General features: G+C 48.5%; 1 protein-coding gene across 3 annotated transcripts in view; it reads right to left on the bottom strand.

The window, feature by feature from the left end:
* The window catches only part of ALG8 (ALG8 alpha-1,3-glucosyltransferase), a 33,202-nt gene extending 29,440 nt beyond the window's left edge, over window positions 1–3,762 (bottom strand). For 2 of the 3 annotated variants that reach the window (XM_075592621.1, XM_075592617.1), the window contains exon 1: window positions 3,580–3,762. In XM_075592621.1, coding sequence (XP_075448736.1) covers window positions 3,580–3,704 — 125 coding nt within the window. In that variant the 5' untranslated portion in view covers window positions 3,705–3,762. The remainder of the gene's footprint in view (window positions 1–3,579) is intronic. The other variant, XM_075592618.1, reaches the window with a different exon arrangement.
* Between the last annotated feature and the right edge of the window lie 12,935 nt (window positions 3,763–16,697).

Raw genomic sequence — 16,697 nt, 5'->3', positions numbered from 1 at the left:
GCAGCATGAGCAATGTTATTAGGCATCCAATGATATCTGTGTGCATATTAGTCACTCCCCTGGAGCACCCTGTCATTGTATTATATCACAATAAATACTAAGTACTCTATTGGTAATGTAACCTACGTAGTGATGTAATATCTACTACTAATTTTTCCACTGGTAATACCATTATTACACTATTTGTGCTATCCACTGATTTGGTGGGTTTCCACCTTTGCTGATTGCACCATTTAATCCCCATCACCCTACCACTATGTTTTGGTAAGTGTCAGTATACCTGTTCATGCACCACAGTCCGAAAAATAAGGAATTGTTTTTTGTTTTTAAACTTTCGGACAGTTTGTTGCAAATGAGATCGTCACATGGAATTGTTAAAGGGGCATGCCAACCACATTTTTTGTTTTGTTTAATAGGATTGAAGCAGGGGGTCTCCAGAGCGGAACCGCAGTCATTTCAGATCTGGGACCCCCTGCTTCCTTATGCAGGTATAAAGCGGAGGGTGACAGGACATTTAAAACTCCATATGTTACCCAGCCGGGGCTGCAACCGGCATCATCTACAGAGGTACCGTAAGGATCTCGGGAAGAAGGGGGTCCCCGGAGCTGAAATTAATGGGGGTTCAGCTCTGGAGACCCTCTGCTTCATACCCAAGCAGAACCACGCCTATAGGGTGAGTAATGGAGACGTTACATTACAGATAATGAGAAGTAATACATTGCTGTGTAAATTCTCACTTCAAATTGCATTAAAAATAAAAGTTTACGGTGGTGGTAACTTTCTGCCGTGTAACAATCTGCACCAGATGTAGACACCGCTTCTTACATTTGACCCTCGGTGACCACCAAGCTGCTTCTCTCCCCATTTTCAAGAGTCACCTGAAAAGTCTCATTTACAAGGAAGCATTTCCATAGCATTGTTAAAGGACCACGACCCCCTGAACACACACAAGACAGGATTCATCAAGCTTTGATGTGGGGGCATCCCATCAGAGTATGTTAGTGACAGACATTGCTTTGATTGGCAGTTATCACCAAATCACAGCTTGATGAATCCCGGTATCAAGATTTGAACCTTTCCATATAAAATTTGCCCTTCCGCGTGTACTTGTATTGTTACTTTAAATCGCTCAGCATACAAGTTCGATTCTAAAAATTCTATGACAGGGATCCTATTGTGTGTCTTTATTTATATAGCACCAAAAGTGTACTTGGCGCTTCACAAAGAATACAGTACAGGGAATTATAATACAATAAGTGCAGCAAAATCAGACAATAGGAAATTAAATCCCTGCCCTGAAGAGTTTACAATCTAAGAGGTTTAATGGGAAATTTACAGGCAGTAGGTGAGGGAATAAGTGCTGTAGATCAGCGGTGCGCAAACTGGGGGGCGCGAGACTGCCGACGGGGGGGGGCGCAGGGTTTACAGAGGCCCCGCGCGCTTCCCGAAGGCACTTAAAATTAAGTGCCGGGGGAGCTGCAGGGCCTCTGTAAACCTAACTTACAGTGGCTCCGGCGGCTTCCTCCCTGCGTCGTCATGCCAACGCGGCGTCAAAATGACACTGCGAGGTCATGTGACGTCACGTTGCCATGGCAACGTGACGTCATTACGCCGGTGCGCGGGTAAGTTGGGGTTGGGGGGGGCGCGGGAGTGAGGGGATAGCCGGCAGGGGGGCGCAGGGAAAAAAGTTTGCGCCCCCCCTGCTGTAGATGACAGTGCTTGGTCACAATGGGTGGTAGGAGTGACTAAGTGTGGGACAATAGCCATGAGTGCAGGCTATTGGGATGCTTAATTTGTGGGGTGAGATTTAAGATAGGTCAGTGTTAAATGAAAAGTTAACACCATTTACAGGGGAAGAGTTGGCAGGGAGGCGTGAGTGAGATTAGGTGTGTATGTCTAGCTTCAGGCTTAGGGGAGATCCCCAGCAGCGGGAAGGAGTAGATAGAGGATGTGTGGGTGTTTTTTATTGCGGGGTATAGAAGTTGTTGGGAGAGAGGTGTATAGATAATGGTGCAGTGGGGATGTTGGAGAAAACAGACACATTCACAAAGGAGCGAGGAAACAGTAAACAGAAAAAGCAATAGGGAGGGCATAGTAAGATGCAGGAGGAAAGACTTCCCAGGTAATGGAGGATAAAAATGTACAAATAATCACAGATGTTAAAAGTTAATGTTTCACAGTGGCAAAGTTGTAATGCAGAGTCTAGATCTTCCTCCAATCTTCACCTCCTATGAGATATAGATTATTATTTTTAGCACCTGTATTATGTCATCTACAATGTATCTATATATTTATGTAGCACCTACAGCTGTACTTGGCGCTTGACAAAAAAGAGAGACAATACAGTACAATAAGTGCAACAAACAAAATCAGACAATAGGAAAGGAAATCCCTGGCCCAGAAAGCTTACAATCTACGTGGAATGTTGGGAGACAGAAGGTGAGGAAATAAGTGCAGTAGATGGCAGTGCTTGGCCATTGTGGTTGGTAGGAGAGACTGTGGTTGTGGGACAGTAGCTATTAGCCTAGGCTATTAAAATGCTTTATTAAAGAGGAAAGTTCTAAGGTTTGACTTAAAAAGGTGGGTAAGAGAGGGTGCTTGGCGTATACAGAGTGAGAGTGACACAGCTAAGGGGCAGTGAGGGAAAAAGGTTAAAAGCTAGCGATGAAAGGGGTGGAAAGGAGACAGTTATGGGTAGAGCATAGGAGATAAGCAAGTGCATAAGGAGAACTCAAAGCCGACATGTAGGGAGGAACAGATGAGTGGAGTGCCTTGAAGGTAAGGAGAACATTGTAGGTGATCCAAAACTTGATGGGAAGCATAGATAGAGAGTCAAGGAGAAGAAGATGAGCAGACACTGTTTTGGGAGAAAAGGAAATTATTCTAGCAGCAGGATAGATTGCAAAGGAGCACGTTGTGAGGAAGGAAAGCCTGTTAGCAGAATGTTATGTTACAATAATCAACGGGAAAGGATAAGGGCATGCATTAGAGCAGCGGTGCACAAAGTAAGGGGTGCTGGATTTTTTGGGGGGGCGCTTGCAGAGGCCCCGCGCTCTTCCCCGAGGCATTTGATTAAATGCCGGGGGATTGGGTGAGGCCTCTGCCTTGTTTCAGACGCTGTGACACGTCGCCATGGCAATGCAGCGGATGTCATGCGTGGTGACATCACACTTTTGCCATAGAAACGGGGTCACGAAGCGTCATTTGACACCGCAAATAAGGTGAGGGGGGGGGGGGGGCGAGAGGGAGCAGCTCAAAAAGTTTGCTTCAATACATATACCCAAAATGTTAGTCTTTGACACTGGGGCCTGACTTATTAAATTCAGGAAGATGAAATACATGAAATAGTAAATAATGCTAAATAGTAGTCTTGCGTTGGATGGTCACCCATTTATTTATATGATGCAAATTCGGGTTGGTCCTTTTTTGCAGCAGGGACATGTTAAAACAGAAAACAAAACCGTTTATTGGCAGCAACATTAGACTGTCAGCTTTTCTGCCTGCAGAATGTTATGTACAACGCTATACACTAAGAAAACAAAACATTCTTACACAGACACACACAAAATTGCTTCTTACTATGTGGGTATGAGGAGACATTTTAGCAGAGATACCCCGAGAGCGAGTGTCACAAACCAGCCCCCTTCACCGCTCTTACTGCTGCTGCGGCTAGCCTCCACGTTGCCGCCTCTGGGGGCCGCCATCTTTACCCGGAAGACACGAGCAGACACAAGCACGGCCAGGCTGTGTGGGGTCTCAGCTGTTGGTGACGTAACCAGACGAGGCGTGGTTATTTGGGGGGGCGTGGTCTGTGTCTGACTAATTTGTGTCATGTGAGCTGTAACCGGCTCAAAGTCACGTGCCACCGTGTAGCTGCAATGCATCACATCACATCAATGCAGTGAAATGGCACAATGTAGTCAACAACACTGAGATCATTACAAGTGCTCTGCAAACTGCAATAACCTTAATATGTTTCCTTTATTTCATCATTCATTGGTGTCAATGGGCAGGATTTATATTGGGTAGTGGTTAAAGTAACTGAAAACAGGTGGTTCTGTGCCAATACATTGTAAATGTGATCAATAAGTCCAAGCTGCATAGATCTTGTTTAAAACATATCTATTACAATGATATATATATATATATATATACATATACACACACACACCATATTTTTCTATGCATTTATAAAACCAGTAGCGTGGAGCCTTAAAATAAATCTATTGCTTCAAATACCACTGAATCTCAGTGAATTGATATGCTGAGTGAAGTCCAATTGTGCAACTGATTTTGTACTATAATGTATGGGCGTTGAAAGGTTTTATTTGAATTTAACACATATAAACATTTGGGTTTACTTTACATGTGAGAAAAGTTAGACAATGCAGCATTTGCCCATATCAATCCCCTATACAATACGTAATTTATGTCTTATCAATTTAGAAATATTCTCTTAGGTTTAGAGGATTCCTGGACCCTACTCATCATGTGTCCTTATGACATGAACATCAAAATGGAATTTAATAGAGCCATGTTACAGATAAAGGGGGAGAACAGGAATCTAGAGATTGATATTGGTGATTTCATCTATTTCTTGGTTTATCCCCTCTATCTCTGCATTTAGGTTATTATCATCATTTTTTGTTTCTGCATATTATTATTTTTATTATTTTAATTTATGGTGTATCCTCACCATGATCACATCTCATTGTCTATGTTATTAATCTCAGCTCTGTATGAATCTGTAACATGACCCTATTAAATTCCATTTTGATGTTCATGTCATAAGTCATTACCATTGTGTGCCTTTAAATAATTAAAGTGGTTATTTCTCGCCGCTAGTTCTGATTGACTTTCTGGTGACTGATCGCATATAAAACTTCCCTCTGCAGTATCCCACGTCACCACCTTTGAAAAAGCCTCCGCGAAACGTGCGTCAGGTGGGAGGCGGGACCAAAAGGCTGACGTCATGACGTCATGATGTATCTCTGTCGGGTGGTGAGTGAGAGGCGCCGCTAAGCGCCGATCTGAGCCGCTGCTTTTCAGGTTTGCTCTGCACCTACACTATCAATCGCTATAACTACCTGCTAATTATTAGAGAAAGTTATATGGGCATATTCTTTGTCTTCTGCCCTCATACCGTGATGACGGTATCTCAATTGTAGGAACCGGTGGACACTTTACTTTTGGCGATAAGAATAGAAGCCTTTAGTGTGGCTGTTGCTATATGTTGCGGCTGCTGGTTTGAAAGTAGCAGTCTATGAGACACTTAATATCTGCTACTCATGCGACTCTCACCCCACCCATGGATAGACTGCTCCTCAGGAACCACTTAGTGACTTAGTAACAGTGCAGCTCTCTAGTCTAGTATAGGAGGCTATAACTTGATACCACGCTAACACACTTTGTGGGCCATTATATATTGCACTGTCATGTACTACATTCAATGTCATTCTCGTGGTCATTTATATTACTGAGTGTAAGTAGTGCATATATTTATTGCAGGACAAGTGTTTATTTAATGCACTAGACTAATTGACAAATTTGACTGCATACCTTTGTCTGTATCGACTGTGGTTCTCTGTGGGAGAATCCACATATTTGTGTATTTTCTGTATTTCAAGCGTCGTGACCGTCAGTCTTCAGTACCTGTCTGAATACATAGTTACATAGTAGATGAGGTTGAAAAAAGACTTCCGTCCATCAAGTTCAACCTATGCTATATTTAGTGGTTTGGGGCGTGAGTCCCAATCACAGTGCTCAATCCAAATCTGAACCTTTAGACAATAATCAATATAAGTCCACATATCATGGTAACAGGAAACTGTATCAGCCAGCAAGTAGAGTAATGAGACCCAGTGCTATATGAATGCAGCAAAAAAGACACTCAGTGTAATGGCAGTAGTCCATGTGTCATAATGGAATAAAGGTTAACATACCATTGTTGTATGGAGCTCGGCCATACCTAACCCTTGTGCTGCAGCACTATTCCAGGTCATCCAGTATCCCTGTGAGGGAGAAATATACTCACAGCAGGCTTGTTCCAATGCAGCGTGCAGCACGCTCAATATTCATGTAGAGGTTGAAATCCAAAGATTCCTGCGGTGCACAGCAAAATAGGGTAGAGGACCAGCAAGGTGTTGTTAAAAATCCTTTATTGAAACAGCATGGTACAGGGGACACACACTCTGACGCGTTTCGGACTGGTATAGTCCTTAGTCATAGAGCTGATCCACACCATTCATCCCCACTGATTTAAAGGGCTAAGCCCGCCCCCCTACGTCATCGCGCTCCCTGCTCTATGACTAAGGACTATACCAGTCCGAAACGCGTCAGAGTGTGTGTCCCCTGTACCATGCTGTTTCAATAAAGGATTTTTAACAACACCTTGCTGGTCCTCTACCCTATGCTATATTTAGACAACAGATACTTTATCCTATATCTATACTTATTGATCCAGAGGAAGGCAAACAAAAAACCCCATTTAGGGGAAAAATTAATTCCTTCCTGACTCCAAGAACTGGCAATCGGATTATTCCCTGGATCAACATCCTTCCCATGTATACTTATTTGGTATATCCCTGTATACAGGTATTTTAACTATTAGTTCCGGACTTGGGGATCCTTTAATCAATTTCTATTAGCCAACTCACTACCATTAAGTACTTACTTGTTGGTTTAATTTTTCCCCTTGTTCCGGTTTATGTGTAATTATATGTTGGTTTGTTTTATATGTTTGAGTTATTGTTGTTCACCATTAGTATTTGTTTAGTTGTATCACCATTTATTTTAACCATTATAATAAAGTATTAAGTATTAACTTCTATTCATTATATCAATTAATACAATGAGTGCATGTTAAAGGGAGTTTCTTTCTCTCACATTTCATAACTACCCTATTCCCCCTCTGCACCTTTGTTATCATTTATTAATCTGCACATTAAGCTGAAGCGAGTCACTTCCCTCCTCCCCCTTCCCCTTTTCCCACTCCACCAGTACTCATCCTCAACTATTTAACTGCAATTATTATTTTCTTATTTTTTGTGCTCTAGCATCTTTGTGACTTACTTCTTAATACTGGCCAGCTTTATTGGGGAACAATCCCCTCATTTATGTTCTACTTTATTCAAGTACCAAGACATGATTGGTTTTGGATACAGGAACTATAGCAGGATGGGCTGGTGGTTGTCCGACGAGCAATTTCGTAAAAAAATAGCAGCGCAGAAGCAAATGTGTTTGGATTCAAAAGATATGGATCTCTGGATAGTTCTTCTGACTGTCAAGTGTTGATCTACGGCTGAAGTGCAGGAACAGCAAGGAGCATGGTCGGGGTCACAAGCAGAGGTCAATGGCAGGCAATAATAATGTTACCTTATTAATATAAGAATACATTGTAGCTGCTGAGTTACACTAACTGAAGGATTGATTGAAACTGAAAGACAGATATTTAGTGAACCCTGGGAAGCAGGATCTTTGCTGATGGATCACGGGAGAAGGAAGCAATTGATCTGCAGCTTAGATAATTCGTTTTCAAAAAAAGGTAATAAATGAATGTATATATTAAAACATTTTTAACATGCCGCTTGGACTGCCTCTTTACGGCCATATTTACTAAGCCGTCATTTACCATTAGACACCATGTGGAGCTGGAAGACATCTAATCACCATTCTCCTGAATACACCATAAGGTATGTTCCAGTGCCAGAAAGTATCTTATGGCATAGCACTGCTTAGTTAATATTGGGCGCTAACTAGTGAAGACATAAATAGTACAAACACTGTGACATCCCCCACAAGAGACATACCTCTGGTATCTTCAATATGGTAGGAGCATTGTGGACGGCTGACAATAAAGCTCTTGTTAGTACTATACAAGTTCCTGGCGCCCCCTCACGACGCGGCATACCTTAATGACCCTGTTTGTAAGGAACCCTGATTTCGCTCCGGGTCTGTTGAGCAGGGACCTTACAATTTGGAAACTAAAAGGCCTCACAAGGCTCCTTCATCTGGAGGGTAGGACTTCAATAAAATCCTTTGAGCAAATTAAATCAGAAAAAGAGATGCCAAACTCCGAATTTTTTAGATACCTCCAGATTAGAGAGTTCTATACCAAAATCCCAAAACGCCCCAGGCAAACAAATTTCGAGCAGCTCTGTTCTAGAGGCACAGACTCCACTGGACTTACTTCTAGGATCTATAGAGAGGTGGTCTGTCCTGCGAAAGACGATGACATTAAACTCAGTTATAGGACTAGATGGGAGGTGGTCTTAGGGGAGACATTAGAAGACGAAGACTGGGGCACAATAGTACTGGCAGCAGCAAAAAGCTCTATATGCGCTACATTAAAGGAGAATGCATATAAGGTCCTGATGCGGTGGTACCTCACCCCGATGAGATTGGCAAAGTTTGTCAAAGGTTACTCCCCATTGTGTCCTAAACAATGCGGAGAGCAGGCAGACTTGTTGCATATGCTGTGGAGTTGCACCAAAGTGGCCCCATTATGGGAAGATGTCAAAAATTGGCTACAGAGAATTCTCGGACTCGCGGTCCCCTTGGACCCCTGGTTGTTCCTGCTCGGCAGACGCACCCGGGGGCTAAGCAGATCGGAGCACAAATTAATTGCACATTTTGCAACAGCCCTGAGGTGTGAAATCGCAGCATTATGGAAGCAACCAGAGTTACCCACGATCCCGAAAATTAGGAACAGAATCTGGTACGTTTGTCGGATGGAACAGTTGACGAGTCTGGTCAACGAAACCGGCGCAAACTTTCTAAAGATCTGGCCGCCGTGGCTGGCCCAGTCAGATATCCCGGGGGTGAGTGCCGCCAACATTCTGCTTTGATAGAGCAAAATGCATTCTCCTCTGATGTGCCGGTACTGACTTTGAGTAGGAAGATAACTGGTAGGGCTGACCGGGTCTCACAACGTTCCGAGAGGGAGTCAAGGATTAGGGACCTGAGGCTGGGGGCTTCATCGAGTTGGTAGGAGCTTTATAAAGGATAACGAGGTGGGTACTCTCTGTGCGGCCTTCCCCCTTTCCCCTCCATCCCCCCCACCCCTCCCCCATCCCTCGTCTGTCGTTGTCTCTCGTCTTGTTTGTCAGTTGGTTTCCCCTGTGAGCCGGGTGGGCTCAATTTTCTGAAAACAAGGGTGTGGATACCGATTTGTAAGACAGTATGTTGTTAGAATCTTTTTTGCCTGTACCATACACCCAATAAAAACTTTTGTTGGAAAAAAAAAAAGTTCCTGGTGCCTTTCATTACTCAATCAGTATATCTACACCCAGCCTGCGTGGACCCAGCACCCTGACAAGGTATGAGAGACTGAGCCCAGCCTGCGCGGACTCAGCACCCTGACAAGGTATGAGAGACTGAGCCCAGCCTGTGCGGACCCAGCACCCTGACAAGGTATGAGAGACTGAGCCCAGCCTGCGCGGACCCAGCACCCTGACAAGGTATGAGAGACTGAGCCCAGCCTGTGCGGACCCAGCACCCTGACAAGAAGAAGTCCATAGCCTGGACGAAACATGTTAGAGTGGTTGCCTGATGTTTGCTGCTAGCGATCAATAAAGTTTTTTTAGACATCCATGCGTTGGCTGCTGAAGTTGCTGTGAACCACGGACCATCCTACCCCCTTCTTCCTGTGTCATCATTTCCGGAGGAGCACGCTGACGCCAGCTACACCAGAGGAGGAAGCCGCTGCAGAATTCCCTGCACCAACAGGGACGGCTTTTTCGTGAGTACTCCTAACCTCCACGCGGTATTTCAGGGAGATTATTGAGGCGGTTAGTGCCGGGCTGTGATTTACTTGGGGGCGCCCCTTAGGGAGGTGTCCCCCTGTACCTCTATCCGGCTTACTATTACCCAACTCCCTGTTTTCAATACCGGAGGCTTATTGTTTCATTAATCATTGCTGGGTCTCTCTTCAAACAAGTTGCCATAAAGTGTGTGCACTACCTGTTAGCAGCCTCGGTATACTGGGTAATTCCATATTCTCCAGCACCCTGACAAGGTATGTGAGACTGAGCCCAGCCTGCGCGAACCCAGCATCCTGACAAGGTATGAGAGACTGAGCCCAGCCTGCGCAGACCCAGCACCCTGACAAGGTATGAGAGACTGAGCCCAGCCTGCGCGGACCCAGCACCCTGACAAGGTATGAGAGACTGAGCCCAGCCTGCGCGGACCCAGCACCCTGACAAGGTATGAGAGACTGAGCCCAGCCTGCGCGGACCCAGCACCCTGACAAGGTATGAGAGACTGAGCCCAGCCTGCGCGGACCCAGCACCCTGACAAGGTATGAGAGACTGAGCCCAGCCTGTGCGGTCCCAGCACCCTGACAAGGTATGTGAGACTGAGCCCAGCCTGCGGGAACCCAGCATCCTGACAAGGTATGAGAGACTGAGCCCAGCCTGCGCGGACCCAGCACCCTGACAAGGTATGAGAGACTGAGCCCAGCCTGCGCGGACCCAGCACCCTGACAAGGTATGAGAGACTGAGCCCAGCCTGCGCGGACCCAGCACCCTGACAAGGTATGAGAGACTGAGCTCAGCCTGTGCGGATCCAGCACCCTGACAAGGTATGAGAGACTGAGCCCAGCCTGTGCGGTCCCAGCACCCTGACAAGGTATGTGAGACTGAGCCCAGCCTGCGGGAACCCAGCACCCTGACAAGGTATGTGAGACTGAGCCCAGCCTGCGCGGACCCAGCACCCTGACAAGGTATGAGAGACTGAGCTCAGCCTGCGCGGACCCAGCACCCTGACAAGGTATGTGAGACTGAGCCCAGCCTGCGCGGACCCAGCACCCTGACAAGGTATGAGAGACTGAGCCCAGCCTGCACTGACCCAGCACCCTGACAAGGTATGAGAGACTGAGCTCAGCCTGTGCGGATCCAGCACCCTGACAAGGTATGAGAGACTGAGCCCAGCCTGTGCGGTCCCAGCACCCTGACAAGGTATGTGAGACTGAGCCCAGCCTGCGGGAACCCAGCACCCTGACAAGGTATGTGAGACTGAGCCCAGCCTGCGCGGACCCAGCACCCTGACAAGGTATGAGAGACTGAGCCCAGCCTGTGCGGACCCAGCACCCTGACAAGGTATGAGAGACTGAGCCCAGCCTGTGCGGTCCCAGCACCCTGACAAGGTATGTGAGACTGAGCCCAGCCTGCGGGAACCCAGCACCCTGACAAGGTATGTGAGACTGAGCTCAGCCTGCGCGGACCCAGCACCCTGACAAGGTATGAGAGACTGAGCCCAGCCTGTGCGGACCCAGCACCATGACAAGGTATGAGAGGCTGAGCCCAGCCTGTGCGGACCCAGCACCCTGACAAGGTATGAGAGACTGAGCCCAGCCTGTGCGGTCCCAGCACCCTGACAAGGTATGTGAGACTGAGCCCAGCCTGCGGGAACCCAGCACCCTGACAAGGTATGTGAGACTGAGCTCAGCCTGCGCGGACCCAGCACCCTGACAAGGTATGAGAGACTGAGCCCAGCCTGTGCGGACCAAGCACCATGACAAGGTATGAGAGGCTGAGCCCAGCCTGTGCGGACCCAGCACCCTGACAAGGTATGAGAGACTGAGCCCAGCCTGTGCGGACCCAGCACCCTGACAAGGTATGAGAGACTGAGCCCAGCCTGTGCGAACCCAGCACCCTGACAAGGTATTAGAGACTGAGCTCAGCCTGCGCGGACCCAGCACCCTGACAAGGTATGAGAGACTGAGCTCAGCCTGCGCGGACCCAGCACCCTGACAAGGTATGAGAGGCTGAGCCCAGCCTGTGCGAACCCAGCACCCTGACAAGGTATGAGAGACTGAGCTCAGCCTGCGCGGACCCAGCACCCTGACAAGGTATGAGAGGCTGAGCCCAGCCTGCGCGGACCCAGCACCCTGACAAGGTATGAGAGACTGAGCCCAGCCTGTGCGGACCCAGCACCCTGACAAGGTATGAGAGACTGAGCCCAGCCTGCGCGGACCCAGCACCCTGACAAGGTATGAGAGACTGAGCCCAGCCTGTGCGGACCCAGCACCCTGACAAGGTATGAGAGGCTGAGCCCAGCCTGCGCGGACCCAGCACCCTGACAAGGTATGAGAGACTGAGCCCAGCCTGCGCGGACCCAGCACCCTGACAAGGTATGTGAGACTGAGCCCAGCCTGTGCGGACCCAGCACCCTGACAAGGTATGAGAGGCTGAGCCCAGCCTGTGCGGACCCAGCACCCTGACAAGGTATGAGAGACTGAGCCCAGCCTGCGCGGACCCAGCACCCTGACAAGGTATGAGACATTGAGCCCAGCCTGTGCGGACCCAGCACCCTGACAAGGTATGTGACACTGAGCCCAGCCTGCGCGGACCCAGCACGCTGACAAGGTATGTGAGACTGAACCCAGCCTGTGCGGACCCAGCACCCTGACAAGGTATGAGAGGCTGAGCCCAGCCTGCGCGGACCCAGCACCCTGACAAGGTATGAGAGACTGAGCCCAGCCTGCACGGACCCAGCACCCTGACAAGGTATGAGAGACTGAGCCCAGCCTGCACGGACCCAGCACCCTGACAAGGTATGAGAGACTGAGCCCAGCCTGCGTGGACCCAGCATCCTGACAAGGTATGAGACTGAGCCCAGCCTGCGCGGACCAAGCACCCTGACAAGGTATGAGAGACTGAGCCCAGCCTGTGCGGACCCAGCACCCTGACAAGGTATGAGAGACTGAGCCCAGCCTGTGCGGACCCAGCACCCTGACAAGGTATGTGAGACTGAGCCCAGCCTGTGCGGACCCAGCACCCTGACAAGGTATGAGAGACTGAGCCCAGCCTGCGCGGACCCAGCACCCTGACAAGGTATGAGAGACTGAGCCCAGCCTGTGCGGACCCAGCACCCTGACAAGGTATGAGACTGAGCCCAGCCTGTGCGGACCCAGCACCCTGACAAGGTATGAGAGGCTGAGCCCAGCCTGCGCGGACCCAGCACCCTGACAAGGTATGAGAGACTGAGCCCAGCCTGCGTGGACCCAGCATCCTGACAAGGTATGAGACTGAGCCCAGCCTGCGCGGACCCAGCACCCTGACAAGGTATGAGAGACTGAGCCCAGCCTGCGCGGACCCAGCACCCTGACAAGGTATGAGAGACTGAGCCCAGCCTGCGCGGACCCAGCACCCTGACAAGGTATGAGAGACTGAGCCCAGCCTGCGCGGACCCAGCACCCTGACAAGGTATGAGAGACTGAGCCCAGCCTGCGCGGACCCAGCACCCTGACAAGGTATGAAAGGCGGAGCCCAGCCTGTGCGGACCCAGCACCCTGACAAGGTATGTGAGACTGAGCAAAGTTATATTCATAGTCAACTGATGTAAACTCTTTAAGAGCCGGGCAAAGAGGGTTACACATTGTACTCCCCAGCCAAACATCTCCAGAGTGCCACAGGATAATACACATAACGGAAAGAATAACTAAAGAAAACATGAAACGATGGATTAAATGCTTGAATAAGAAAAAGTGCGTTTAAAGTTGTGGGATTTAAAGTCAGGGGAGTTAACATCGGGTCTTAAAGTTGGGGAATATAATCATAAATCCTACTCCAAGCATTTTAGAAACTAATTGACTTTGAAGCAACTTCCTTAGTGCTGGAAACACCAGCAATGAGCCATGAGCTAAAGTCGCTTCCGGCACTGCGCACAGTAACAAATGGACAGATGCACCAGCAGTTTAATGCACACAGCTCTGTGGCTGGATGAATAAGTGACTCACATGGTAATTCCAGCTGTGGCTGAGAATGACCTTGCAGTCAAGACGCCAAATGATGTTATGTTTATAGTCACAAGCAATGTGTAACTTTCATTGAAATGATTGTCTCTCTTATATTGATCCTTCACAAATAGTCTGCTTTGCCGGTTTCATCATTCTATAGACAACCTTGGCTGGCTTCAGGATACACGTTCCACTGGGATGTTTTTTATTTATTTATTATTATTAATAATGTCTCCTGTTATCTACCCAAGCGCTTAAAGAATGTTTATTATAGAGGCAATCCAAGCAGGCGATTGTTCATTTTTTTTTGCAATTTTTAAAAAATTATTTTTAACATAAGATACAACTAGGGGGGTCTCCTGAGACCCCATTCATTTCAGCTCCGGGGTCTCCCTGTTTCCGGAGATACCCCAGTGGGGATGCCAGTGGCCACTCCGCTTGGTTAGCGGGTTTAGCATAAGGGCGGGATTTCTAAGCTCCCCCGCCCTGAGGGCCAATAGGAAGCCATGACATCATTGGTGCGGCCTCCTATTGGCTCACATGACGTTGGAGCTTTAAAATTGCAGGGAGTTACTGACATGCCCATTGGGGGTCTGTATCTCGGGAGACCTCCTGCTTCAAACCTGTGTTAAAAAATAATAAATACAAAAAAGGGCATGAATTGCTCCTTTAAACATAAACATGTCTGCAGAGAAAATAGGCTCAAGAAAAAAACCCATATTACATACAGTAGTTACATAGTTACATAGTAGATGAGGTTGAAAAAAGACTTCCGTCCATAAAGTTCAACCTATGCTAAATTTAGACGACAGATATTTTATCCTATATCTATACTTACTTATTGATCCAGAGGAAGGCAAACAAAAAACCCCATTAAGGGGAAAAATGAATTCCTTCCTGACTCCAAGAATTGGCAATCGGATTAATCCCTGGATCAACATCCTTTCCATGTATACTTATTTGGTATATCCCTGTATACCTTTCCCATCTAAAAAGATGTCCCCATGCATTCCCATACAAAACCCGTCTAAACTTCATGCTGGAGAAGTATTAACAATAGTGTTTGCTATACTTCAAAGATACAGGAGCACTGTGTGTGGGGATGTCAGTTAAGCTTCCCATGGGGGTAAATTATTGTCCTGGCCTGTCTGATGACAATGATAAGCATCTGCTTATTAAGTTCTCTAGTGCTAAAAGGGTAAGGAATGAATGGATTGTCACAAAGCCCGTTATTAAAGGGACAGTACAACATAGTGGGTCACTGTATTAATTTCAGTTTTGGGGACCCCTGGTTCCTGAGATAATTAGCGGCAAGGTGGACAACAGGAGGAGAAGAGGGGGGGGGAGGTAGAGGAGAGAGAAAGAGAGAGAGGTGGCGAGGGAGAGAGAGAGATGGGGGGCAGAGAGAGAGGTGGGGGACAGAGAGAGAGAGAGTTTGGGGCAGAGAGAGAGAGGAGGAGGATAGAGAGAGAGGCAGGTGGGGGAGGAGAGGGAGGAGGAAGAGGATGAGGTGGAGGGGAGAGATGAGTGTATGAGAGATAGAAGAGGGGGGGGGGGTCTCGCAAGTCAGCCGACACACGGGTTGGGGGGGGGGGGCGTCAGTGGAAACTCTAGTGCTGGCCCCGGGAAAGCTGTCTGCGGCCCTGATTAGCCGGGAAGGTGCTGCAGTTAATCTCTCCCTCCAGGGGAAATAAAAGGAAAGTTTCAATCTCCCGTGTTGTGTGGGCCAATAGGAAGCTGCAATGTCATCCGTCACAGCTTCACCGGTAATGTCTCGGAAACCAGGGGTCTCTGCAGCTGAAGTGAACATAATTCCGTTCCGAGGACCCCCTGCTTCCTACATGTAAATGTAGCCAGGTCCCCTTTTGTGCCGCGACCCCCCCTCCTCTTACCTCCGCTGCTGGGGGTCACTCGATAGACCCGCCTGCACTTCTAGAGGGTGGGGGCCGAGCAGGGAGCACTTCGGAGGGCCCCGGCGGCTCCCGAGCAAAGCGCCGCCATGTTGCGCAACTTCACGCATGCGCAGTGAGTCCCCGGATGTGGCGGCCAGCCAGGGACATTGCGCATGCGCAGATAGACCGCGCGAACGCTGGCCAATAGAGAGAGGGCTCTAGAGAAGGGACTACATATCCCATGAGCCTAGGAGTGCCCCACATGACCCCAGGGAGCCAATAGGGCTACAGTATCTCCCTGCAGGGGAGATTAGATACATTTCGCAGGCTTGGAGCACATTAGTGAGTCGGCGTCAGGAGCAGCTAGGGGAAGGAGGTAGGGTGCAGGAGTCAGTGACTCCCTGCACTAGGCCAGCAGCCCCCTAGGCCCCAGATAGCCTTGAGCCACCAGTAGTGTTGTGTTGTTTAAGGGACAGGCCCCAGGTTAGGGATCCTGCCCCCTTATTATTATTGAGCAGTTAGTTAGGGACACAGCGGACGCTGCACGTTCCCAGAGGTCTGGGCTCAGACCCCTAGATATATATGTAAAGACTATCTTCCCGGAGGCCACGCCAATAGGTGACTGCGGCCTGCCGGCGGCAGACGGACCCCCGCCAATGTACAGACGGTGCGGAGCTGCGGTGATATTATCCACGACGGAATTCACCCCACGCGTAGGAGGACATCATGGCGGATCTAAACCCAGTGGTATAGCGGCACCCGTGGCTGGAGCCAGGGCAGGTATCGTTATAAAGTGCACCAAGAGAGTACTCACACGGGACTAGTGGCTGCGCAGTCACACACATCTATATCACTTGAAGGGACATATTGTGTGGGGTTACTGGACACAGGGTGGGATCACCCGGTGGAAGGAGGTTGCATCCTGCGAGACGCAGTAGTTAGTGTCTCCTCTAGGGAGGGACACCTGGTTATCATATGCACAAGTACATTTGCAATAGTAAAGTTATTGGTTGGTTTACATGCTGTGTGTGTAGTGATATATATATATATTGTCCTGCGAGGAACCA

Source organism: Ascaphus truei, chromosome 3, assembly GCF_040206685.1.
Source record: "Ascaphus truei isolate aAscTru1 chromosome 3, aAscTru1.hap1, whole genome shotgun sequence".
NCBI lineage: Eukaryota > Metazoa > Chordata > Amphibia > Anura > Ascaphidae > Ascaphus > Ascaphus truei.
Note: the sequence above shows the minus strand (reverse complement) of the source record. Positions and strands in the feature narration are given on the sequence as shown.